We start from the raw sequence: 27,861 nt of genomic DNA on the forward strand, positions 1-27,861 counted from the left end.
GTAAGGAGATCTCTGCTGAGGCAACTCCCTCGATCAATGCAGGTTGGCCCCAGTTCTGCAACTTCTAATCTTAAAGAGCTGCTTGGGGTATCCTGAAAGACGTAAGGTGACTTGCTCAAGATTACTTACCTAGTATGTATCAGAGGAGGGATATGAACCTAGGCCTTCCTGACTCTGAGGCCAGCTTCCTATCTGTTATATCAGGCTGCCTCTCATGACAACTCTGTATAAAACATAGTGGTCCCTTAAGTTCATTATGGCAGCTATATTGCTGTTTTAATGAATATAAACTCTGAGCGTAGAGATTGTTTCATTCTTTCTATTTGTACCTCCAGGCCAGTGCTTGGTACAAAGTTGATATTTGTCCTTCCTTCTAGAAGAAGATCATGATATCAGGGAGGTGTTGCTATGACAAATACTTGAAATGGATTGGAGTGAGGTGGACTGTGCTAAGTCCCCAGCCTCACTTTCTCCTCCAGAGCCATCTGGGTCCAGTGTTCAGGTAGGAATCAGGATGACTGGAGATGGTCCTGAATGCAAGGCAACCAGGGTTAAGTGACTTGCCCAAGGTCACACAGCTACTTAGTGTCTGAGGTTGTATTCAAACTCCTGTCCTTCTGACTCCAAGGCTGGTGCTCTATTCACTGCACCACCCTAGCTACTCTAGTTAAGTGATGCAGTAAAGAGAACACCGGCCTTGGAGTCAGGAGGACCTGAATTCGAATCCAGCCTCAGACACTTAATATTTTTACTTAGCTGTGTGACCTTGGGCAAGTCACTTAACCCAGTGCCTTGCCAAAAAAGAATAGGTGATTAGCCAATATTGGTACATAGTAGATACAGAATAGATACTTGTTGATTCATTGTACCTTCTGACCTACTTATGTACTTAGTACATAAAGGAAAGAATTTTGGGCCTGGAGTGAGTAGAAATCTCGACTCTGATACTAGATGTGTTACCTTGGGCAAGGTGCTTTACGACTTTGGACCTTTGTTCATCTATAAAATAAGGAGATTGTACTTGATGACTTTGGAGATCCCTTCCAGCTGTAAATGGATGAATCCACAAATCTCACCCTTGATAATTAACTGGGTCACTTTATTTCTAAGACATAGATTCATTATCTATAAAATAGGGATAATAATACTTTCTGGGGATATTGCCAGAGGGGTAATATATGTACTCAACTCATTAATCTCAAATAATAAGGCAACCTAACAAATCATTTCTCTGGGATTAGGACATGGCACAATGACTTGGTTGGAGTCCTTAGCTGTTTGTGTTTGTTCTCCTCTTCCATTGGCAGGCCAACCCTTTAAACTGGACCCAAAAATGACTCACAAGAAGTTGAAGATCTCCAATGATGGCTTACAAATGGAGAAAGATGAAAGCTCTTTGAAGAAGAGCCACACCCCAGAAAGATTCAGTGGCACTGGCTGCTATGGAGCCACAGGCAATGTATTCCTTGACAGTGGCTGTCATTACTGGGAAATAGTCATGGGGTCTTCAACCTGGTGAGTATATCTGCCTTGAAAATATTCCTTCCTTCCTTCCTCTCTCTATGACCCTATTGTCATAGAGAAGATTAGGATAGGATAGGATAAGACAATACCTGATGCCATAACAGTTTATCATAGTCACAATAATAAAAGATCCATGGTTAGGGCAAAGGAGAACAAAGCTACAAGAAATGTTATGAAAGCTACTTCAGAAAATATTTTCCAGCTTTTTCTCAACTCTAATAACAAACATGTTATAAAAAATAATGCACCAGATGGCAGCTTCATACCATTGAAAGTGCCCTGAATTTGGACTCCAAGGTTCTGGTTAACATCAGGTTAAGAATGCTGCCTCTAGGGGCAGCTAGCTAGGTGGCACCATGGATAAAGCACCAGCCCTGGAGTCAGGAGTACCTGAGTTCAAATCCAGCCTCAGACACTTAATAATTACCTGTGTGGCCTTGGGCAAGCCACTTAGCCACATTGCCTAGCAAAAATTAAAAAAAAAAAGAATCCTGCCTCTGTTCAGTACCCATGTGAATTTGGGCATCTCATCTCCCTTTCCTAGGCCTCCATTTCTTTGGTCTAAGTGATCTCCAAGTTCCATTCCAGCAGTATGATCCTAAGTCATGGCTTCTGCTCCCAGCTCCCACTGTGGGACCTTGAACAAGTAGTTTTCCTTCTCTGGGCTTTGGTTTCTTCCTTTGTATCTTGGATAGAAAATACCTACCTTGCTTCTTAAGATTGGTAGGAAAATCTTTAAGATCATAGAATCTAGGAGTTGGCAGCAACTTCAGAGTCTGTCTACTTGTACCTGTCAAACTTTAATGATCATTTAGCCTTGAAGACTTCTAGTTAAGGGGAAACCCACTACCTCCCAAAGCAGACTGTCCCACTTTGAGATAATTCAAATTGTTTGGAAGTTTTTCTTCAACATCAGTTTGCCTTCTTGCACCTTCCACCCATTCTGCCAGATTCTTCTGGAACCAAACAGAACAAGTCCAATCTTTCTTCCATCTGACTATACTTGAAATACTTGATGAAGACCATCTGGTCAGCCAAATCCTGTTCTAAAACAGCCTCTTTTTAACCAACTGTTCACTTCCCAAAGCTGTCTTCTCTGGAGCTCCTGCCTTCAATCAGCAGCAGTGATGAAAACACCACCTGTGCCCTTAATGTCTTCTTGCCAAAGACTTAATCATTTTAAATAGAGCTTTCTAGGTTCTTTCTGGCAGGATTATTTGTATATTACTCACCAGAAGTGGGTAGTTGTCATCCAGTTAATACCGTACGTGAACCAAAGCATACTTTGGGGAGAAAGTGATGGCAGCCAGATTCAGAGAAGAGATGACTGAAGGTGGGACCAGAGTAAGCCTTTGGTGTTTCTTTATGCTCCTCTTTCCATCTTGTGAGGCCTATAGACCCCTTCTCAGAATAACATTTAAAATGCATAAAACAAAAGTCAAGATTACAAAAGAAATTAAATACATTGAAATATGGCTATAAAAATATTCCTTAAAAAAATCATGCACCTGGACTAGAAAATTGAATGTTAAATCCACTTTTCTGATGGCCTGATTTTAGGCAGCTTTCAAAAAGGTAATCTTCAATTACATTTTCATGAGCTAGTATGGACCAGTAATACACTTGGGGATTATCTTTGTCCTTCATCTCCCAAAGAATTTTTTGGATTTTAAACTAGCTAAAATAAGCTGGTACCTCATTCTATGATTTCTTGTAAATTAGGAATGCTAACTTTCTGTACTCAAAGATCCTGAAAATCCTCTAGCAATGAATTTATTTCTGAAATTTGATCAAATAAGAGAATATCTGTTAAGCATTTTGTAAGAGAAAATACAGTCCCCTGCCCTCGAGAAGTTTCCATTCTAATGGGAGGGGGAATAAGGTTGGGAGTGAGATTGGAGCAACCTGTAGAAAAATAAGTATATTATTCAGCAACAAACTGAAACCATAAGAGTGATAGCCTCTGGGGTCCCTTACAATGCTGATATTTTGTAAATCAGATCACCTAGAAAATAGAGGGAGAGGAAAGAACCTAGAAAAGATCCTTGAAGGATATTTACATTAATAAGGCAAGAGAAAGAAGAAACCTCAAAGAAGAAAAAAAGGAAATGAAAAAGAAATACATTGGATATGTTTCTTTCTTAGTAGGGGAGATAAAATAGATAGGAATAACTAATACCCCATAGTTCATTAGGGAAGTACAAAGTGCTATTTCCAGAAGAAGGGGAGAGATCATGTCAGTCTGAGGAAAATGTGGAAGGGTACTGCATTTATTCTGAACTATGAAAGATTTCTAATCAACCAGTCATTCTGATGTGGGAGAAATTGGTGGTGTCCACATAAAGAAAAGAGTTCTTGAAAGTGAAAAACTCACTGACTAGTCCAGGAAGTAGAATAGCCTGCAAAAGTTCAGAGAGTAAACATTTTCCTAGAGAGAAAATTAACTGCTTGAGGACAGGCTGAATAACAAAGGTCTAGGCAAGAATGCCTGAGGGAAAGAGAGAAAGGAAAACAGCCTTAAGAGCTAGTTGGGATTAGATGGGAGTAAATCCAGCCTTGTGGAGCAGAGCCCATCGTTCTCTAGCAGCATAGGCCAGGCTAAAGAGAGAAAGTGGCCACCCTGAAAAGAAGAGAGGAAGGAAAGGAGAGAGTTCAACTCTGGAGGACCTTGCTTAAATGTGATTTGGAAAAGGGTGGTGCTTGGGGAGTGGTTTAGCACCCCTCCAGGTATTCTCCAATACCTATGCCACAGAGTAGCCCTCCAAGGAGTGGCTAAGGCAGTACTCATTGTGCATGGGTGACTTTCTACACACTAGTCTTTGCTGTCCCAAAGGGCATGACCTTCAACTCCAACATGCTCATTTCCTGTGCCCTACTTCATATTCACCCCTCAAAATTTTGGGAACTACATTCATCTGGGAATTGGGACAGAGGTCAATTTTCTGTAATTTCTTCAAAACTGAAAGGGGGTATTGTCCCTATTCTTTCAGGGCCCATGTGGAGGGAAATGTATTCCACTGGGAACTCAGATGTGGCAAAATCCACAGGATGAGGGCTGTTAGGATTGGGTCCTGGTTGGTTGGGATCTAGCAGAGGCCATTATTAGAGATACACAGCTGGTTACTGGGGGAAACACAAACCTCAGAAAAAGATTAAGCAAACAAAAACCAAAAGAGGGCCATTTAACAGAGGCCCAGTAAGGAGAAAAGCCTGGAGGTCTATAGAGAACAAAAATCATAGTCCATGATATTTTTTTTAAAAATTTTTTGGTTTATTTATTTTATATTATTTCGATAATCTTGTTAAAGAGTAAACATATACCCCCCCCCCCAAGAAGATGAGAAACCTCAAGAATAGTGAGAAAGAAAAAAAAAAGTGCCTCAGTCTGTGTTCAGATTCCAATGGTTCTATCTCTGGGGTGAGTTGCCTTCTTTGTCATAAGTCCACCAGAGAAGTTGCTTCATTATTTTGCCCACAGTTGCTATTACTAGCTGTATTTCCCTCCACTCTATTCCTCCCTACAATCATTTATTCTATTCTCTCTCTCTCCTTTTATCCTGACCCTGTCTAAAAGTGTGTTGTATCTGAGTGCCCTCTCCCACAATCTTCCCTCTCTTCTATCACCTATTCCCCCTTCTCTCCCCCCATTCTGCCTTATCCCATCACTTTCTTCTCATTTTTTCTAGAGTCAAAGAGATTTCTATACCCTATTAAGTGTGAACCATTTCTGATGAGGATGAAGACTCACTCATTACCCCTCTCCTTCCTCCATTCCACTCCATTGAAAAAGCTTTTTCTTGACTCTTATGTGAAATATATTAGCCCCTTCTTCCTCTCCATTCTCTTCCTCCCAGTAATTTCCTTTATCACCCATTGACTCCATCTTTTTATTATATTGTACCATTATATTCTGCTCCTTCCTATGCGCTGTCTATATATGCTCCTTCTAACAGCTCTCATAAATAAGAAAGTTCATATGAGTTATCAATATCTTCTTCCCATGCAGGAATACAAACAGTTCAATATCATTAAGTTCCTCATAGTTAGTCCTTCTCATCCACCCCCTCTATGGTTCACCAGAGTCCTGTCCTTGGAGATCAAACTTTCTGTTCAGCTCTGGTTGTTTCAGTAGGAAAGCTTGAAAGTCCTTTGTTTCATTGAAAGTCCATCTTTTACCCTGAAAGAGGATGTTTAGTTTTGCTGTATAGTTGATTCTTGGTTGTAAACCAAGATCTTTTACCTTCCAGAATATCATAGTCCAATCCCTATGAGCCCTTAATGTAGATGCTTCCAGATCCTATGTAATCCTGACCATAGAATCACGGTAGTTGAATGGATTGTTTCTGGCAGCTTTTAGTATTTTCTCTTTGACTTGGGCATTTTGGAGTTTGGCTATAATATTACTGGAAGTTTTTCTTTGGGGATCTCTTTCAGGAGGTGATCAGTGAATTCCCTCAATTTCTATTTTATCCTCTGCTTCTAGGATCTCAGGGCAATTTTGCTGTATTATTTCTTGAAAAATAAAGCCTAGGCTCTTTTCCTGGTCATGACTTTCAGGTAGCCCAATAATTTTTAAATTATTTCTTCTGGATCTGTTTTTGAGGTCAGTTGTTTTTCCAATGAGATATTTCACATTTTCTTCTAATTTTTGGCTTTTTTGGCAGAGTTTTATTTCTTCCTAATGTCTCACAAAGTCATCAGCTTCCTTGAGTTCCATTCTGCATTTGAAGGAATTATTTTCTTCAGAGAACTTTTTTATCTCTTTTTCCAGCTGGCCAATTCTGCTTTTTGAGACATTCTTCTCATTTGCCTTTTGTTTTGCTTTTTCCATTTGGCCTAAACTGGTTTTTAACTTATTATTTTCTTCAGTATTTTTTTGCATTTCTTTCACCAAGTTGCTGATTTGCTTTTCATGATTTATCTGCATCACTCTCATTTCTCCTCCTAATTTTTCTTCCACCTCCCTTAATTGCTTTTCAGAGTCTTTTTTAAGCTCATCCATAGCCTGAGGTCATTTTCTATGTCTCTTAGAGGACTTGGATACAGAATCCTCAAATTTGTCATTTTCTGCATCTTCCATGGGACCAAAGGAATTTTCTATGGTCAGATTCTTCTTCTTCTTCTTTTTTTTGTTTGCTCAGTTCCTCAACCTAAGACCAATTTACCACATTTCCCAGGTTTGGGGATTTTTGGGGACACCCCACTAGGACTTTTATTCCTCCAAGGTCATATGCTCTCTTGGCTGTTCTTTGATATGCAGATGACCACAGGTGCTCCCCTCTGCCCTGGAGCTGTGAGGAGGGTCCCTGCTCAGCTAACTTAGTATGGAAGCCCAAACTGCAACCTGGATCTGAGTGTGGACAAATGGCAAAGTCCTGCCCCAGAGAGAGTAGAGAGATTTCTACAGTCTCCCCTGACCCCCTTACCATCTGTGGGCTGTGCTCTGGAGGTGCAGGCTGGCTTCCCTGATTCCCGCTGCAGGTTCTTACCATAGTACTGTTCTGAAGCAGGTGCTCCTTACTCCACACTCATGCTGGTGCAGCAAAGTTGTCTCACTGCCCTTTCAGGATATTCCCAGTGATCCCTGGGCTATGCTGTGCTGTGGCCATGGCCTTTTTTCCAATCCCCAGTCTGGTGAAACACATCTTTCCTATGGAACTTCTAAATTATCAGGAACTGGGAAATTGTATCACTCAGTCTTTCTGTGGGTTCTGCCCTCTAAATTTTGGCTAGAGTCATAATTTGATGGCTTTTGAAGTTTTATAGGGAAGGAGTTTCTTGGAAATCCTGCCTTCATACTGCCATCTTGGATCCACCCCCCCACCATTGTCCATGATCTTAAGGCAATATCAGAATATTTTCACAAGAACATAGATTTCAATATAACTTGGATTCATTAATGGTTGCCATATCAAGTTGAGTTGTAACCAAAAGCTTAAGAGTAATATAAATTGGATAATCATTTTAGAACAGCACATATAAAAGGTAATTTGTAATAAATTTTACTATTTTCCCCCTTTCCTCCCTCACTTCCCCTTCCCCCCAATAGAAGGCAATCTGATAATCTTTACATTTGTTTCTATGATATGCAAATATCAAAATTGAATGTGTTGAGAGAAAAAATAACTACATTGGAAGATAGTATGGCCAACTGGCATCTTTCAGCTCTCAATTTCATGCTGATTCCTCCCTTTTCCCCTTTACTATCTCCTACTGAAGCTCTAGCACCACCCCTGAAAACCTTTCCATGATCCTCTCTGGTGTCTGTCGACCCCAACGCCTAAGACTTCCTGGTGTACTTTCTCTGAATCTCTTGAGGGACTCAATAGTGGATATCAATTATTACATAGAAAGATACTTGAGGGTAAGGCTACATTGAAAGGCCATTCTTCTAATAGAACTGGTCATGCTGATATTTCTTTATGTTAAAGAAACTTGTTGTGTTATAGAATCATAACCTGACATCATAATTCTTAAAAAAAAGCCAAGACTAAATACTTGCTGGCTGTTAAGGATTTAGAGCGTCGTAGATCCAATAGTTCACTCTTATACTTGATTAATGAGCTCCTGGCATTATTATAGTATTTTGCAATAAAGAGCATAGAGGGTCATAAAAGGATATATCCCCCTATGCATTTATGTGTCTATTCAAGGTAGAGGTCGTATAGACAATAACTTTCAATGAGCAAGGCCCCAGGTCTGCCAGGTGAGGCATTCCTTTAAGGAAATCCTACCTCACCTAATGCCAATGGCCATTCCCTCAAAGGTCATTCTACTACAGTATTAAATATCAAATCCCATAGGGCAAGGGGATTCATTGGCATATGGTTGCCTTTTTATTTAACATACCTAATGTCAGACAGATCAATTAGCAATATGTTGTAATATAGCAATTTCCTATCATCAGAGCTTCTGATGACTTGAGCTCTAAAGGGACCAGAGTGTCCCGTGCTGTGATAATGATCAAAATGAGAAAAAGAAATTCAGAGAAAAATTATAACTATTTCTATCAGTTGTTGCACATGCCACTAAGGATTGTGCTGTAAGTGAAATATAATAAGCAAAACTTGGGATGTAAAAAATACAATAATCCTAAGTCTTATTTGGAACTGAATTTTTTATAAAAATTCTTTACAATAAACCTGTTTAATTATTAACCATGCTTAAAATAGATATAAATACAAAACAGTAGTAAGAACAACCAGATTTCCATGAATTATTAGATTTTACAAAACAATCTTTTCATTATTATATTATACCTAAGCCTACAGTTCTATAGCAAGTTCAGTACATTTTTTAGAAATTTCATGGATTCCAGAGAGGGGCCTTGACTTTTAATTTTATTTATTTTGAATTTTACAATTTTTCCCCAATCTTACTTCCTTCCCCCCACCCCCACAAAAGGCAATTTACCAGTCTTTACATTGTTTCCATGTTGTACGTTGATCCAAATTGAATGTGATGAGAGAGAAATCATGTCCTTAAGGAAGAAACAAAGTATAAGAAATAGCAAGATCAGACAATAAGATATCAGGTTTTTTCCCTAAATTAAAGGTAATAGTCCTTGATCTTTGTTCAAACTCCACAGTTCTTTCTCTGGTTATAGATGGTATTCTCCATTGCAGACAGCCCCAAATTTTCCATGATTGTTGCACTGATCAAGGTTGATCATTGCTCCCATGTTGCTATTAGGGTGTACAGTGTTTTTCTGGTTCTGCTCATCTCGCTCAGCATCAATTCATGCAAATCCCTCCAGGCTTCCCTGAATTCCCATCCCTCCTGGTTTCTAATAGAACAATAGTACTCCATGACATACATATACCCCAGTTTGCTAAGCCATTCCCCAATTGAAGGACATTTACTTGATTTCCAATTCTTTGCCACCACAAGCAGGGCTGCTATGAATATTTTTGTACAAGTTATGTTTTTACCCTTTTTCATCATCTCTTCAGGGTAGTGGTATTGCTGGATCAAAGGGTATGCACATTTTTGTTTCCCTTTGGGCATAGTTTCAAATTTCTCTCCAGAAAGGGAGAGGCCATGACTTTTGTTACTTCTCCTCATTATCTCTATAAAGTAATCAATTACTGATTTCAGGCTTCAACATTATAATAGTAACTTCCAATAGCTTATATTTTTCACAAAAATATAACCAAGTAATTGTAGGTGTAATGCCTCTGAACCTTAAATAAAGGTGAAGGGAAATTAAGGCAGTTACAAAAGTTGGTAACAAAACTAATAAAACCTTACAAATTTCAAAGAATAAGGGAGACAGTTATACATTTTCCCACTTTATCTTATTTTCAAATAACAAATGTTAAGACAGTTACTCTAGTTGTATACATACATATATTCCCTTTTATAAACACATGGTGAAAGATAAGTTTCACAAATTTGCTGGGCCAAAAAGACCTTGAGAAATTGTTGACAATGTATTCTCTAGATTCTACAATTCACATTGCAAACTTTTACAATCTGATGATAAATGACTAAATCATTAGATGAAACCTAAATTCTTCCATTCTGTTTCCTATCAACAACACAATTTTTAATTATATTTTTATTTATTTATTTTATATTATTACAGTAATCTTGTGAGAGTAATCATAAGCCCCCCTCCCCCAAAAAGATGAGAAACCTCAAGAATAGTAAGAGAAAGTAAAAAAGTATACTTCAGTCTGTGTTCAGATTCCAATGGCTTTGTCTCTGGGATGAATTTCCTTCCCATCATAGCCATCAGAGAAGTTGCTTCAGTATTTTTCCCATGATTGCTATCACTAGCTCTATTTCCCTCCTCTCTTTTCCTCCCCACTCTCATTTATTACATTCTCTCTCTCTCTCCTTTTATCCTGTCCCTGCTCAGAAGTGTGTTGTACATAAGTACCCTTTCCCACGATCTTCCCTCTCTTCTATCACCTATTCCCCCCCTTCCCTCCCCCCATTCCCCCTTATCCCATCCCTTTCCTCTCATTTTTCTCTAGGGTAAGATAGATTTCTATACCCTATTAAGTGTGTATGTTATTTCCTCTCTGAGCCAATTCTGATGGGAATGAATGTTCACTCATTCCCCCTCGCCTTCCCCCATTCCACTCCATTGAAGAAGTGTTTTTTTTACTCTTTTGTAAAATATCTTATCCCCTTCCTTCTCTCCTTTCTTTTCCTCCCAATACTTTCCTTTATTACCCATTAACTCCATCTTTTTAATACATTATATTCAGCTCCTTCTGGTGCTTTGTCTATAATGCTCTTTCTAACTGCCCTTATAAATGAGAAAGTTCATATGAGTTATCAGTGTCTTATTCCCATGCATGAATACAAGCTGTTCAACATCATTAAGTGCCTCATAATTGGTCTTTCTCATCCACCCCCTCTATGGTTCCCTGAGTCCTGTACTTGGAGATCAAACTTTCTGTTCATCTCTGGTTGTTTCAATAGGAAAGTTTGAAAGTCCCGTTTCATTGGAAGTCTATCATTTTCCCTGAAAGAGGATGTTCAGTTTTGCTAGGTAGTTGATTCTTGGTTGGAAACCAAGGTCCTTTGCCTTCCAGAATATCATAGTCCAATCCTTGTGAGCCCTTAATGTAGATGCTTCCAGATCCTATGTAATCCTGACCATAGAATCATGGCAGTTGAATTGTTGGTTTCTGGCAGCTTTTAGTATTTTCTCTTTGACTGGGGAGTTTTGGAATTTGGCTATGATATTCCTGGAAGTTTTTCTTGGGATCGCTTTCAGGAGGTGTTCAGTGAATTCCCTCAATTTCTATTTTATCCTTTGCTTCTAGGATATCAGGAAAATTTTGCTGTATTATTTCTTGAAAAATGAAGTCCAGGCTCTTTTCCTGGTCATGACTTTCAGGTAGCCCAATAATTTTTAAATGATCTCTTCTGGATCTGTTTTCAGGGTCAGTTATTTTTCCAATGAGATCTTTCACATTTTCTTCTTCTAATTTTTGGCTTCCTTTAGTTCCATTCTGCATGTAAAGGAGTTTTTTTTTCCTTCAGAGAACTTTTTAATCTCCTTTTCCAGCTGACCAGTTCTGCTTTTTAAGGAATTCTTCTCCTCATTTGCCTTTTTGTTTTGCTTTTTTCCATTTGGCCTAAACTAGTTTTTAATATGTTATTTTTATTCAATATTTTTTGTATTTCTTTCACGAAGTTGCTGACTTGGTTTTCATGATTTATCTGCATCACTCTAATTTCTCCTCTTAATTTTTCCCCCACCTCCCTTAATTGCTTTTCAAAGTCTTTTCTTGAGCTCATCCATAGCCTGAGCCCATTTTCTATTTCTCTTGGAGGTTTTGGATATAGAAACCTCAATTTTGTTGTCTTCTGAGTATGTATTTTGATCCTCCGTGGGACCAAATTAATCTTCTATGGTCAGATTCTTCCTTTTCTCCTGTTTGCTCATTTCCTCAGCCTATGAGTGATTTACCAAACTTCCAAGGCTTAGGGGAGGGGTTTGGATCAACCCATAGAAACCTTAATTCCTCCAAGGTCTTATGAGAGACTCTGACTGCTCTCTTGCCTGTGTTCAGGCCCTTCTCTCTGCCCTGGAGCTGTGAGGATGGTGCCTGCTTGATTATGGCAGTGTTGTGGGGGTCCAGACTGCAACCTGGATCTGAGTGTGGGCAAACAGCTGAGTCCTGCCCCAGGGAGATCAGAGAGACCTCTGCAGTCTCCCCTGACCCCCTCACCCTCTATGGGATGAGAGTTCTGGATGTGTTGGGTGACTCTGCTGACTCCCGCTGCAGGTTCTTACCACAGAGCCGCTCTGAGACCAGAGCTCATTCCGCACTCACTCTGGTGTGGTAGAGTTCTCTCACCACCCCTTCCGGCTGTCCCTGATGATCCCTGGGCCAAGAAATCTGGAAACCACCCCCTCTTCCATGGACCCAGGCCTATAGCCTGGCTGTGCTGCCCTGTGGCTTTTTCCAAACCCCAGTCCCGGTGGAACAGACCTTTCCTATGGAACTTCTAAGTTGCCTTAGACTGGGAAAGTGTATCACTCAGTCTTTCTGTGATTTCTGCCCCTCAAAATTTTGACTAGAGTCATAATTTGATGGCTTCTGGAGTTTTTTGGGCAATGAGTTTCTGGGAATTCCTGCCTTTATGCCACCATCTTGGCTCTGCCCAAACAATACCATTTTAAATTCCTAGAAGTTTAGTTTGACAAAAGTTTTAGATAACCTTGATGTGGTTAAATGCATTCTTAAGTTACCTTGTACAGAAAATCAAACCCAGTTATCTAATTGCAGAAATAATAAATATATTAATATTCATATAGCATACACTTCCATGCTCCACATTTTTAAAACATTTATTTCAATTAGTTCACTGTAGTCATTATACCATTCAAATTCCAAAACTTTACCCAAGTGAATATTCAAAGTCCCAGCGTCTCATTAATTCAAATAGGTTGGACACAACTGTTATAAATATTAGATTAATATTACAATAAATTTGCTTACAAGATGAAAATATTTCAAAAAATTATTCATCACAAAAATATTACAACACATTTCAAATACCATTTTCTCTTGGTTTAACTAAGATTTTATACACAAATACCTGTGCTTTCAAGTGTAAACTACCCAGACTTCAGAGACACATATACATATACATCAGAGGGCCCTCGGCTTTTCTAAGCCAAAGAAAACCAGGAGCAGCTCATCTGATGATTGAGCTGAGCTTTTAAGGACTTAAATTACATAAATGTTACATTTAATTTTACATTAAATTAAGTAAAATTTACTAACCCCGGTGACTTGTATTTTGGAGTAGTTACATATAATTTAAAGGAAGAAATAAAAGGATACCATTCTATCTTTTTGTTTTGCTGCTAGCAAGGTATGGCTTGCTTTAAAAGCTTCTTACAGATATTCATCTTGAACCCTTTCTCTAGTTTAAACCTGATTTACTGACTTGATTTATAAAGGAAAATATTGCCTTTGCAGTTTCTAACTGAAACCAAATTGTTTATATATTAAAATTCTCTAGCAAGGAGTTGTTAGGCCTTGAGATCTTAAAATGATATCCTAAATCAGATGGTAATCTGTTATTCATTACTTATCAATTTTAACTTGGTCTTTTTAGCACAATTAAATCCAAAACCCAAATCAAAGAAGTAATAAACATTTCAGAACTTTCATTTCATTTGGACTGGGATAGAAATGAACTCAGTTTACCCCAAACAGACATATCTTTAGCCATTTCAGATCTGAGTTTCACATTCCCAAAAAGGATTCATTATTTTTTTAAAGTTACATAACATGTATACACACATACACACACATATATACACACATATACATACACACACATACATATATAGATAGATAGATAGATAGATAGAGAGAGAGAGAGAGAGAGAGAGAGAGAGACACAATTCTCAGTAGAACAAAGATTGTGCATTGGTTCACTTGTAGAGTGAGATTTTAGGGGCTCTGGCCAGCCCACTAAACACCAAGGAAGTCTAATGACTTCTCAATTCTCTGGCCAATGGAGAGGAGAGAAGGGCTATTGGGAGCTCCATAAAGACCTCTGATTTAAAATGTATACTTAAATATGCACATAGATATATTTATATTATTATCATTAATGAATTATACTAATTAAATAAACTGGTCATAAAAATAATTTTAGGGTCAATTATAACTTCTTGAGAAACCTCATATTGTATATTAAGATTTTAAAGTCAATCAGTAATTAAAATTCCTTGATGTGGTTAAATGCATTCTTAAGTTACCTTGTATAGAAAATCAAACCCAGCTATCTAATTGCAGAGATAATAAAAATGTTAATATTCATATAGCATATACTTCCAAGCTCCACATTTTTAAAACATTTATTTCAATTAGTTCACTGCTAAGAATTACAAATGTAGCAGTCTACTGTTAGGTTTTTAGCTTTTACCCCATTTCTTAATAGCACACAACTTAATTGAGCTCAAATTTGGATTTCTCCAGTCCTAGAAAAAGTCCGTAAGTTAATTTTGGATTATCAGTGCCCATACAGTTCTTTTCTTTTATTTTAAAAATAAAGTTGAAAATTTTCCAAGCCAGAATTAACTCTTTCTGCCAATTAATGACAAATAATAAATTACAGATACCATTTCAGACATTACCAAGTTTGAGGTCTAGCTGGCTCCCCCCACTTGGGTGGGGCTCTCCACCAGCTTGAACTCCTAGACACATGGGCAGGCTAGTGGTAAAGCCCTAGTGATGGAAGGTGGGGCTGAGTAAACATGTGTAGACCCAGGAAAGCCTGCACCCCCCAACCAGGGAGAAGGCATGGGACATTCCCTTAGATAGCCACGGGTCTAGAACAGGATTGCAGAACTTGTTCTAGGTACTGGAGAAGTGCAAGCCAAAGATCACTTCAACTGGAGCCAGGGTTAGCAACTTCTGTGCCCTGGCTCATGGACCCCTCCCTACTACCCTCCCAAAGAGGGGCCAGTGTGGTGGAGGGGGGGAGAGTTTTGTAAAAAGAAAGGCTCCATTTCTTCTCTCTCAGAGAGAGAAGAAAGGAAAGATAAGGAAATGCAGACTGAAATTGACAGAACGTGGCCGACAAAGCCACAGTCACTGGATTTGCACTATCCATGCCACCCAGACTGTGGGATTCCAATAGAGACTTCACAAAGCTGCTTGTCTCATAGAGAGGGAAAGTACAGGCAGAACAGATTAAACAAATCAAGGCAGTGAATGTGATAGATTAGCAATTGTCCCTCCAGGAACTAGGGAAGAGACTAGAAACCAAACCAACTCCTTAAAAAAAAAAAAACAAATTTCTTAGATGAAAGCCTCCCTAGGTTACTGCACTTGGCCTGCCAGCTTCTCTAGGGGGCAAATACACTAATTGGACTTTAGCCTAAAATGTACCTTCTCACTGAATAAAACATGCATGATCCTCAAGGATCCAAGTAAGAGCCATGCAAAACTAGGGGTCAAGTCACCCCCCACAAACTCACTAACAACTGATATATAGTCCTTGGGGATCCAAGCAAGAGCTATGCTATCTCACCTAGAAAGAAAAGAGCCTCAATAAAATAGGCATGCTCCTCAGGGGTCCAAGTAAGAACCACCAAAAACCAGGGGTATTACAATAATGACATACTATGTACCTCTTGTCATCCCCCACAAACTCACACAGCACATACTGCTTCTCCTGTGATTTTCTGGGAATAAGAGAAGTGTAATGTGAGAAGGTTGGCTAAGAATCCAATTTAATTTTCCCCAATTTTTAGAAGACATGGCTGACCTTCTAGAAGTCCGAGCAAGTCCAGGACCAGATTCATGACCCTTCATGTTTTGCCAAAATGGTGCCAAGGACATTGGTAGTGCTGTCATAAAGATGCGAGTTCTTGAAATGAGAGACTCATAACTAACCCTGGAGGTAGAAAAGCTCAGGATTTTTATTTCACAAAGTCTGCAAAGTTAACATTTAACTTTTTCCTGGAGAGATAGTAAACTGCTTGAGGACAGACTGAATACCAAAAGATTAGGCAAGAGTGCCTGAGGGAGAAATAGGACAACAGTCATAAGAGAAGGCTACACTTAGGCTGGACTGACTGGGCCATAGTTATTTTGGCCACATGGAACCGAGGCCATGGTTCTTAGCAGCAGAGGCCCATAGCATGTAGTTCCAGCTTAGAGAGAGAAAGTGGCCATCCTGCAAAGAAGAAGGAAAGAAAAAATGAGAGAGCCCCACTTTGTAAAACCTTGCTAAAATTCATTTCCATGGTGGGTTGGACAAGAGTGGTGCTTGGGGATTGGTTTAGCATCTGGCTCCAGGTATTCTCCAATACAAATGCCACAGTGCAGTTCTCCAAGAAGTGGCTAAGAGGGGTGGCTAGGTGGCTTAGTGGATAAAGCACTGGCCTTGGAGTCAGGAGTACCTGGGTTCAAATCCAGTCTCAGACACTTAATAATTACCTAGCTGTGTGGCTTTGGGAAAGCCACTTAACCCCATTTACCTTACAAAAACCTAAAAAAAAAAGAAGTGGCTAAGGTAGTACTCATTTTACATGGGTGACGTTCTACACACTAGTCTTTCCTGTCCCAGAAGGCATGACCTTCAAGTCTAACGTGGTCATTTCTTGTATTCTGCTTCAGTTCAACTGAATTCCCCTTATCTATGGCTTCTGGAACCCAGGGCTTTGCTCAGAGCAAGGTCTCAGACACAGGTCTTGGGGCACCCTTGGGTTCAGGCCCATTCCATGAGATGGCTTCCCTGTTGCTCCCCATTCTGTCTACTATCTTATGAATAGATTTTATGTGTGTTTGAAGGGAAATGAAGTGAGAAGGGATAGATCCCTGGCTTCTGTTTCTTTTGTATTGTTTCCTCTATCCTGAAAGATTATTTAATAAAGACTTAAATGTTTTTGTATGTACGGGAAAAAAGATCTTTTATAGGTTAGGCATTGTATAGGATGTTATTAACAGGCAGAGATAGAAGAAGTAGGCATTCCTGGTATTGCAGGCATAGAGAATTTTGTAAGCAAAATCAGAGTTGGGAAAGGATGTGATTGGAAAGGATGTGACAGACAATTTGACTGGAATTTAGAGTCCATTTAGAAGGAAAGGTGTGGGAGGAAACTGGAGAGAAAAATTGGAGCCAAGCTTTGAATGGCAGATTAAAGAAGATATTATTTGGTTAGAAATGAGGAGCCACTGAAAGTTTTTAAGTATAGGAATCATAGCTGTATATTAAAATGATGAATGAAAGAGACAGAGACTGAAATTGGGAAGATTGGTTAGAAAGGTATTGAAATAATTTGTACAATTAGGTAGTGAGGGCCTAAACTAGCTTGGTAACAACAGTAGTAGAATGTAAAGAACAGATTTGAAAGAGAAACCGCAGAGATAGAATCTATAGGCAGACATAGAATCTATAAGGACTTGGTGACTGATTGGATGTGGAAGTCAAAGAAGCAGGGAGGAAGCTCACCAAAGTTTTGAGCCTAAGATGGCTTGTTAACCATTCTCCATGAATAGGAATAGAGAAGTTAAGAAGTGAGGCTTTGGTAGAGGGAAAATGGTAGGGCCCATTTGGGGCATGTCAAGTTTGATGTCATCACCCATCCATCAGTTGGAGATGCAAATAAAAAAATATAAAACTCCACTTCAATTAGAAAGGAAACAAGCATTTCTTAAATGCCTCCCATGTGACAGGCACTATGCTAAATACTATATAACTATTATGTCATTTCATTCTAACAACATTCCTGGGAAGTGGATACTGTTATTATTCCAGTTTTAGAATTTAGAAAACTGAGGCCAATGAGGTTAAGTGATTTACCTAGAGTCACACATCTAGCAAGTATCTGAGGCAGAAGCTGAACTTAGGTCTTCCTGACTTTAGACCCAGTCCTTTATCAACTGCAGTGTCACCTAGCTGCCTCCAAAAGTCAGTTTCAGAGACTGATTTGAGCAATACATGCATAGAGGTTATAGTTGAAGTCATGGAAATTTGATATCACCAACAAAAATAACTTAATTAGGGCCTGGCCTGAACCTTAGGAAATACTAACATTTAGGGGATAGGAAAAGGAATGGTCGGGGAGAGAGAGAGAGAGAGAGAGAGAGAGAGAGAGAGAGAGAGAGAGAGAGAGAGAGAGAGAGAGAGAGAGAAACAAGCATCATAGGATCTAGGAGTTGGAAGGGACCTTATGGGTCTTTGATTCCAGTTCATACTTGACCAAGAATCCCTTCTGTAATATTCCTGAAAAGTAACCATCTAGCCCTTTTCTTGAAGGGATTTCTTCCCAGCAGACTTAGGTACTCAGTCTAGTCTTGCTGGTCTGTGAGTTCCTGAACTCAGTCTGAGTGACAGAATTCCCCACGTACTGGTTGGCTCTCCCCAGCCTTTTAGACTGGACTAGTCAAGACCCATTGAAGTAGGTCTCTCACTGTAGCACTTGGAATGAATGCCTTTTGAGTTGGAATTTAAAAATGAATATGATAAGTTTCATTTGGCAGCAAATTCCTATTCAAATAAATGAGTATATGGTAACTCTGTGACGCACTAGGAAGGGGAAAAGGAAGCTCACGCCAAGCCTTACATGTCCAAAGATTTATTAGAGGATATTCTGCACAGCCAAAAGAGACCTCAAGAGGGTTGGAGAGGGGAATGAGATTCTTTAGTCCTTCAAATAAACATCTGAATTGGGGGGGAGAGGTCTAGCACCTCCCAGGATTGTTTCCTAGCTTGCTTTTTTTGTACAGGAAAAGTTCTAGCTCTGATGTGTATTAATGAGTCTCAGAGGTTCCAGCATGACAATTGAAGAAGTGCTACCTCAGTTTTCAGATCTTTGAATGAAATAATTAGTGGACAGAGATGAGATTGTAATGTTCCCTGAGTTACTCAAGGTTGACTAGAAAGGGGACGTGGAGGGTCTTCATTATGATTCCCGGCACTGTGGAGTTGTCTGAATCCAGAGGGAAACTCAATCTATGAGGTTATTATGAAAGGAGTGGGAGACCTTGACTAGTTTTAGGGATAAAAACAAAAATCCAGAAACAGCAAGCACTTCAGGGATACATGCAATTATCTGGCAGGTGCCAGGAGAAAAATGGGTTGTTCTGCTGAGTGGGGAGTCAAGGCAAGGCCTTATAGAAAAGCTCCTGGGGTTTTCCTTCCTGGGATTTTGCATGTGGGATGCTAATTCAGATACCATCAGGGAGAGGGAATAAACTTCTCAGACCATGGAGACACTAACAAGGCCTTACATATTAATTGTTTGTTAAGTATCAGTAAATGTACATATTATGTGGTTGTTCTGTAAGGAAGTGGTATTGATACATTTCTATTCTTTCAGGTGAGGAAGGCTAGCATTTGCAAGTAGAAAACTCTACAAAGCCAACCCTAGATCTGGCTTCACATCATCAGAGCAGAGCAGAGAAACTCTAGAGAGTAGGCATTATGCTAAGCATTATAGCTTTTAAAGATTTATTGGCCCTGCCATAGCTATTCAGTAAAGGTCACATTTTCCCATTATTCACACTTCTCAATGTTGGGGCTTGGGAAAGGAGAGAGTAAGGGGAAGAGAGCTGCTTTCCTCCCTCCCTTTAACCCCTCCTTACTGAATCTGTCTATTAGAAGGTGTTTGAGGACAACCTTCCCCATTCTACAGGCCAGGAAAATTAAGACCAGTGAGGGAAAGATATTTTCCCATGATCATACCTAAATACATAGGTCTAGAGCTAGTTATTGCTGTTTTGTCATTTCAGGGATGTCCAATACTTTGTGTCCCCATCTGGGGTTTTATTGTCAGAGATGCCAGAATGGTTTCTGATTTCCTTCTCCAACTCATTTTACAGATGAAGAAACTGGGACAAACATAGTGAAGTGAATAGTCCAGGGTCATACAGCTAGTAAGTGTCAGAGGCCAGATATGAACTCAGGTTTTCCTGACTTCAGGCCTGGTACTCTATCCATTGAGACACCTAGCTGCTCTCTGGTGCTGAAAAGGACAGCAAAAACTATCTGGATTTGACCAAGCAGGATTTATCCAAGGAATGCAGGGTTGGTTCAATATTAAGAAAATTGTTAGTATAATTGACTATATCAATAACAAACCTAACAGAAATCATATGATTATCTCAATAGATGCTGGAAAAGCCTTTGACAAAATACAGCACCCAAATAAAACACTAGAGAGCTTAGGAATAAATAGATTGTTCCTTAGAATGATAAGCAGTATCTATATCTATCTGAAACCATCAACAAACATTACATGCAATGGAGATAAGCAAGAGGCATTCCCAATAAGACCAGATGTGAAACAAGGATGCATGTTATCAGCACCACTGTTCAATATTGTGTCGGAAATGTTAGCTTTAGTAAAAAGAGAAGAAAAAGAAATTTAAGGAATTAGAATTGGGAAGGAAGAAACAATATTCTCACTCTTTGCAGATGACATGATGATATACTTAGAGAATCCTAAAAAAAACATAAAAATCTACTAGAAACAATTAGCAACTTTAGCAGTCACAGGTTATAAAATAAACCCACATAAATCTTTAACATCTCTATATACTACTAGCAAGATGTAGCAACAAGAGCTAGAAAAAGAAATTCCGTTGAAGTAACCTCAGACAATATAAAATACTTGGGTCTACCGGCCAAGGCAGACTCAGAAACTCTATGAAAGCAACAATAAAACACTTCTCACACAAATCAAAATCAGATTTAAATAACTGGGAAAACATCAACTGCTCATGGATAGGCAGAGCTAATGTAATAAAAATGGCAACTCTAGCTAAATTAAGCTACTTATTAGTGCCTTACCAATCAAACTTACAAAAAAATTACTTTCTTTGCAAGACAATGGAGTTAAGTGGCTTGCCCAAGGCCACACAGCTAGGTAATTATGAAGTGTCTGAGGCCGGATTTGAACTCAGGTACTTCTGACTCCAGGGCCGGTGCTCTATTCACTGTGTCACCTAGCCGCCCCCCAAATATTACTATAATGAGGTAGAAAACATTGTAACTAAATTCATATAAAGAAACAAAAAGTCAAGAATATCCAGGGATTTTATAAATAAAAAGTGCAAAAGAAGGTAAGGCTTAGCCTTACCAGTTCTAAAATTATATTATACAGCATCAGTCATCAAAATGGTCTGTATTGGCTAAGAGATAGAGTGGTGGACCAGTGGAATAGACGAGGGGCAATAGCAGGAAACGATTATAATAATCTGCTGTTTGATAAGCTCAAAGAGTCCAGCTTCTGGGATAAGAACTCTATCTTTGATTTAAAAAAAAACTGTTGGGAAAGTTGGAAGTTAGTATGGTAGAAACTTTGATTAGACCAATATCTCACACCCAATACCAAGATAAGCTCAAATGGGTACAGGATTTAGACATAAAAGACAATATAATTAGCAAGCTAGGAGATCAAGGAATAGTTAGTACCTGTCAGATCTATGGAAAGGGAAGTAGTTTATGACCCAGGAAGAGATGGAGAACATCATTAAAAACAAATTAGATAAATTTGATTACATTAAATTAAAAAAAAACTTTTGCACAAACAAAACCACTGTAACCAAGAGCAAAAGAAATGTCTTATTGGGAAACAATCTTTACAACTAATGTTTCTGACAAATGACTCATTTCTAAAATATATAGAGAACTGAGTCAAATTTATAAAAACCAAGCCTTTTCCCAATTGACAAATGGTCAAAGGATATGCAAAGACAATTTACAGATGACAAAATCAAAGCAATCCATAGTCATATGAAAAATTGCTCTAAATCACTAAATCTTAGAGAAATGCAAATTAAAATATCTCTGAGGTACCACCTCACAACTATCAGACTAGCTAATATGGCCAGAAAGGACAATGTTCAATGTTGGAAGGGATGTGGGAAATCTGGGACACTAATGCATTGTTCATGGAGCTGTGAACTCATCCAACCTTTCTGGAGAACACTTTGGTATTATACCCAAAGGGCAATAAAAATGTACATACCCTTTGGTACAGCAATACCTCTACTGGGTCTGTACCGTGAAGAGATCATGAAAAAGGGTAAAAACATCACTTGTACAAAAAATATTCATAGCAGCCCTGTTTGTGGTGGCAAAGAATTGGAAATCAAGTGAATTCCATCAATTGGGGAATGGTTGAATAAATTGTAATATATGTATGTCATGGAACACTATTGTTCTATTAGAAAAACAAGAGGGATTTCAGAGAAGCCTGGAAAGACTTGCATGAATTGATGCTGAACAAGATGAGCAGAACCAGAAGAACATTGTACACTTTAACCGGAAAATTGGGGTGATGATCAACCTTAAAGGACTTGCTTATTCCATCAATGCAATAATCAGGGACAATTTTAAAGTACCTGAAATGGAGAATACCATTTGTATACAGAGAAAGAACTGTGGAGTTTAAAGAAAGACCAAAGTCTATTGCCTTCAATTTTTTTGTGTGTCTTATTGGGGGGGGCAGAGGCAAGATGGTGGTGTGAAGGCAGCATTTCCCGGGAACTCCTCCCCAAAACTCCAAAAGCCATCAATTTATGACTCAAGTCAAAATTTAGAAGGGCAGAACCCACAGAAAGACTGAGTGATACATTTTCCCAGTCCATGATAACTTAAAAACTCTGTGGAAAAAGGTGTGTTTGACAAGGACGAGATTTGGAAAAAAAGCCACCGCCTCAGCCCAGCCCAGCCCAGCCCAGCCCAGGGATCACCTGAAATAGCTTGAAGTGGCAGTGAGAGAACTCTGCTGCACCAGAATGAGTGTGGAATGAAGAGTACCAGCCACAGAACCTACAGCAAGAATCGGGGGAAATCAGCCTGCACCTCCAGAGCACAGCCCACAGACAGTAAGGGGGTCAGGAGAGACTGCAGAAATCTCTCTGCTCTTCCTGGGGCAGGACTCTGCTGTTTACCCACACTCAGATCCAGGTTGCAGTTTGGGCTTCCATACTAAGTTAGCTGAGCAGGGACCCTCCTCACAGTTCCAGGGCATAGGGGTGCACTTATGGTCATCTACATATCAAAGTACAAGCAAGAGAGCCTAAGACATTGGAGGAATAAAAGTCTTAGTGGAGTGTCCCCCCCAAAAAATTCCGAAGCCTTGGGAAGTGCTGTAAAATAGTCTTGGGCTGAGGAAATGAGAAAAAGAAGAATCTGACCATAGAAAATTACTTTAGTCTTATGGAAGATCAAAACACATATTCAGATGATGACAAAATCAAAGCTTCCATATCTAAACGCTCCAAGAGTCATAGAAAATGGGTTCAGACTATGGATGAGCTCAAAAAATACTTTGAAAAGCAATTAATAGAGGTGGAGGAAAAATTGGGAGGAGAAATGAGAGCAATGCAGAAAAATCATGAAAATTAAATCAGCAGCTTGGTGAAAGAAATAGAAAAAAATGTTGAAGAAAATAATATGTTAAAAACCAATCTAGGCCAAATGGAAAAAGCAAAACAAAAGGCAAATGAAAAGAAGAATGCCTTAAAGAGCAGAATTGGCCAGCTGGAAAAAGAGATAAAAAAGCTCTCTGAAGAAAATAAGTTCTTCAAATGCAGAATGGAACTAAAGGAAGCTGATGACTTTGTGAGGTATCAGGAAGAAATAAAACTCTGCCAAAAAAGTCAAAAGTTAGAAGAAAATGTGAAATATCTCACTGCAAAAACAGCCAACCTCGAAAACAGATCCAGAAGAAATAATTTAAATATTATTGGGTGACCTGAAAGTCATGACCAATAAAAGAGCGGACTTTCAATGAAACAGGGGATTTTCAAGCTTTCCTATTGAAACAACCAGAGCTGAACAGAAAGTTTGATCTCCAAGGACAGGACTCTGGTGAACCATAGAGGGGGTGGACAAGAAGGACTAACTATGAGAAACGTAATGATATTGAACTGTTTGTATTCCTGCATGGGAAGAAGATATTGATAACTCATATGAATTTTCTCATTTGTAAGAGCTGATAGAAGGAGCGTATATAGGCAGGGCACAGGAAGGAGCAAAATATAATGGTATAATATAGTAAAAAGATGGAGTCAATAGGTGATAAAGCAAAGTACTGGGAGGAAGGGAAAGGAGAGGAAGAAAGGGCTAAGAAATTTCATATGAGTCAAGGAAAAGCTTTTTCGATGGAGTGGAAAGGGGGAAGGTAAGGGGGAATGAGTGAACCTTCATTCTCATCAGAAATGGTTCACAGAGGAAATAACATACAAACTTAATAGGGTGAGGATCTTACCCTAGAGAAAAATGAGAAGAAAGGGATGGGATAAGGGGGAATGAGGGGGCGGTAAGGGGGGAGTAGGGAAGATCGTGGGAGAGGGTACTCATATACAACACACTTGTGGACAGGGTCAGCATTAAAGGAGAGAGAGAATAGAATAAATGAGAGTAGGAAGGAATAGAGTGGAGGGCAATACAGCTAGGGATAGCAACTGTGGGAAAAATATTGAAGCAACTTCTATGGTGGACTTATGATAAAGAAAACAACTTACCCCAAAGACAGAGTCATTAGAATCTGAACACAGTCTGAAGTACATTTTTTTTCTCTCTCTCACTATTCTTGAGGTTTCTCATCTTCTTGGGGGGGGGGGGTTATGTTTACTCGTATAACAAGATTATTGTAATAATATAAAATAAATAAACCAAAATCATATTTTAAAAAAAAAAAAAGAATTCCTCTATGACAAAGATCAGATTTAGAGGGGACCCATGTATCATCTTCCCATATTAGAATGTAAGCTATCTATCCTTAATTAGTCCTTTATCACTCTTTGTTTACCTTTGTATATTTCTCACAACCCTTTTCTTTAAACTTCAACATTTCATAGTTCTGGTCTTTTTACCAAGAATACTTGTAATTGTCTATTGCATTAAAAATTTATTTTTTTCTCCTGAAAAAAAGTGTCTTATGTACTACATAATTTTATTATCTCAAATAGTTTATTTTCTCCTCAAGGATATGATTTCTTTCTCAACACATTCAGTTTCGATCAATGTACAGCATGAATACAATGTAAAGACTATCAGATTCCCTTCTGGGGGGGAAGGATGGGAGGAAATTGTAAAATTCAAAACCTTACAAAAATGGTAGGTAGAAACTACTATTATATATAATTGGAAAACAAATAAAATATTACTTAAAATCTATCTATTTCAATCCCACATCTTTTGCAGTTGAGCTACTGGAATGTTGCATTTATGTGAGGACATGCTTCAATGACTGGGCACTGTTATTTCCACACTCAAATAAAGACTGTTGTCATTATCAGCTTCTCAGATATTTGGATTGCAAAGTCCTTGAGGACAATGTATTTCCTGTGTCTTTCTCATAGTGTCTGACTCAAGGTCAGCAGCACATTTGGAGTTTCATGAAAGCTATTGAGTGAATAAATGAATGAAAGAATGAATGAAAAGTTCACCTCTTTCTCCCTTCCATTGCCCTTAGGTATGCTGTTGGTGTTGCCTACAAGTCAGCTCCCAAGAACGAATGGATTGGCAAAAACTCATCATCCTGGGTTTTCTCCCGCTGCAGCAGTAACTTTGTGGTGAGACATAACAACAAAGAGATGTTGGTCGATGTGCCCCCTCAACTGAAACGGGTTGGAGTCCTTCTGGATTATGACAACAATATGCTCTCCTTTTATGACCCAGCTAACTCTCTCCATCTCCATACCTTCAATGTCTCCTTCATTCTCCCAGTTTGTCCAACCTTCACCATCTGGAACAAATCCCTGATGATACTATCTGGCTTGCCTGTCCCAGACTTTATCGATTACCCAGAGCAACATGAATGCAACTGCAGGCCCCAAGAGTCCCCATATGTATCTGGGATGAAAGCTTGTCATTAAGTTCCAAACGAGCACGTGTTTGTGTGACCACTCCCCGAGGCAGAGAGTAGAACATCCTGCCAGCAAGCAATGTGTCCCCCGCCTCATCTTCAGCTAATCTTTAAAAAAAATGAAATAAAGTCCTTTCAAAACAACCAAAATAACTAGACATACCTAGTCTGATGTTCTTCCAAATTGAAGCTTGTGTGAACCTCATTTTATTGCATTGATTCTCAAGACAGATCCTAACCTGGGAAGAGTCTGAATTCAAATCACATAGTAGAGAAATGGAGAGACGATTTTCTCCTGCCATTAGAAAGTAACCAAGCAGGAACCAAACTGGTACTGCAGTGTTTTAGCATAGGGGTGTTGTTGGGAGGGTTTTGGGGACTCTGGCAGAATGTGGTCAAGCTCCTGAGAATGCTTGGTCTTAGATGTTTGGTCAAGTGGGAATTTGAATATGAACAAATCATGAAACACTAGATAAGAGTATGGAAATAACAGTCAATGTCAGAATAGGTGAAAAGGGGGGGGGGATATATAATTAATTTAATCTCTGTCTTGAAGCTAGAGACAGACTGACCTGAGAGTCAGGAAGGATTTCTTCCAGGTCTGTTGGATTCTATACTTTTATAAGTAAATGTGATCTTAGACTCTTATGATAGGAAGAAGAAAATATAGTGCATTATTTTTACTTGCTAATCCCGTAGGAGTCATTGTTTTATCTCTACCCCATACCTCTGTTCTTTCTCTTCCACCCCCACCCTCATCTTCCCTGTTTCTCTCCCCTCTCAGTATATCCCTCCTACTTTTGTTTCTTTCCTCCATCTGCTTCTCTCACCTTGCTTCTCTATCCTGTGGCACTCTCCTGCTCTGTTCCTCTGTTCCTATCTCTGTCTGTTTCTGTCTCTGAATCTTTATCTCTGTCTCTGTCTCTCTGTCTCTTTCTCTCTTTCTCTTTCTCTTTCTCTCTCTCCCTCTCTCTCTCTCTCTCTCATACGTGCACACACACACACACACACACACACACACGCAAAATGCAGAGAGAGAACCCAATTAGAATAGGAGAGATTAGTTTGGAAAAGTATGATAGATGTTACCGGATCAGGAGAGAAACACATTAATTCTTTAATTAAAACTAACTGGGGAGAAGGCCAGAAGGAATTCATAAAAAGATGGGGTCAGAATACTTGCAAAGCACTGCAGTTCTGCTGCTTTAAGTTATAGGGAATGATTAGAATTAGGTTAACAAAGTGTTGTGTTGCTAGAGGTCCTTAGGGAGCCTGCTTTAATGCATATGTAAGCACAGAATTATAATTAACAGCCTTCTCTCCTTCTATGGCTTTTTCATTGTGTAAAGATGAGTCTGGTCTCCCCAAGGCTTTGCAGCCAAGCACAGGATTTAGAAGGCTGTAAAGGCTGACTAACTATTCAGAAAGGCTGAAATTATGGGCCCAGCAAGGCACTGCCTTTCATAAAAGTCTCCCGCCCTCCGCTGTCCAACTCTGAAGGATACTGATGGGACTGGAGATTTTAGGCAGCTGTCTGCTATTTGATGAATGGATAGGACAACTAATGAAACCAGCTCCAGGATTCTGATCTTCAAGTGGTAGGTGGGCAAAATCCTGAAATATAACAAAGCAATTGTCTGGGCCTAAATATATTCATACTGTCCTCTTCCAAAGTATCTGAGAACACCTGAGAAGAGTGTACTCCCTTAGATAGCTTATATATCAAGCAATCATTTATTAAATACCTACTGTGTACTACAAACAAAAGTAAATACATTCTAATGAGAAGATTAATACATGCCTATATCAGGATATGGTGTTTAAGAAAGATACAGACAAGATGGAAGTGATCCATTGAGGAGGAAGTAACTGAGTGATGAAGTGAAAACGGAAGGCATTCTACATGTGGACGAAAGCCAGTACAAAGACAGACTAAAGTAGATATGTGCAAGCAAAGCAACTTGATTTGTTGAATCACAGCTAGTGTGGAGGAGAAGACGTATAGGAAGGGGTCA

At 39.1% G+C, this 27,861-nt stretch overlaps 1 protein-coding gene across 3 annotated transcripts in view; it reads left to right on the forward strand.

The window, feature by feature from the left end:
- MID2 (midline 2) overlaps positions 1-26,164 on the forward strand; it is a 115,286-nt gene extending 89,122 nt beyond the window's left edge. Inside the window, exons 9-10 of one of the 3 annotated variants that reach the window (XM_074207231.1) lie at positions 1,308-1,515; positions 25,454-26,164. In XM_074207231.1, the coding sequence (XP_074063332.1) occupies positions 1,308-1,515; positions 25,454-25,856 (611 nt within the window). In that variant the 3' untranslated portion in view covers positions 25,857-26,164. The remainder of the gene's footprint in view (positions 1-1,307; positions 1,516-25,453) is intronic. The other 2 variants (XM_074207230.1, XM_074207232.1) reach the window with 2 other exon arrangements.
- The last annotated feature ends 1,697 nt before the right edge of the window (positions 26,165-27,861 follow it).

This window comes from Macrotis lagotis, chromosome X (genome assembly GCF_037893015.1).
Source record: "Macrotis lagotis isolate mMagLag1 chromosome X, bilby.v1.9.chrom.fasta, whole genome shotgun sequence".
Taxonomy (NCBI): domain Eukaryota; kingdom Metazoa; phylum Chordata; class Mammalia; order Peramelemorphia; family Peramelidae; genus Macrotis; species Macrotis lagotis.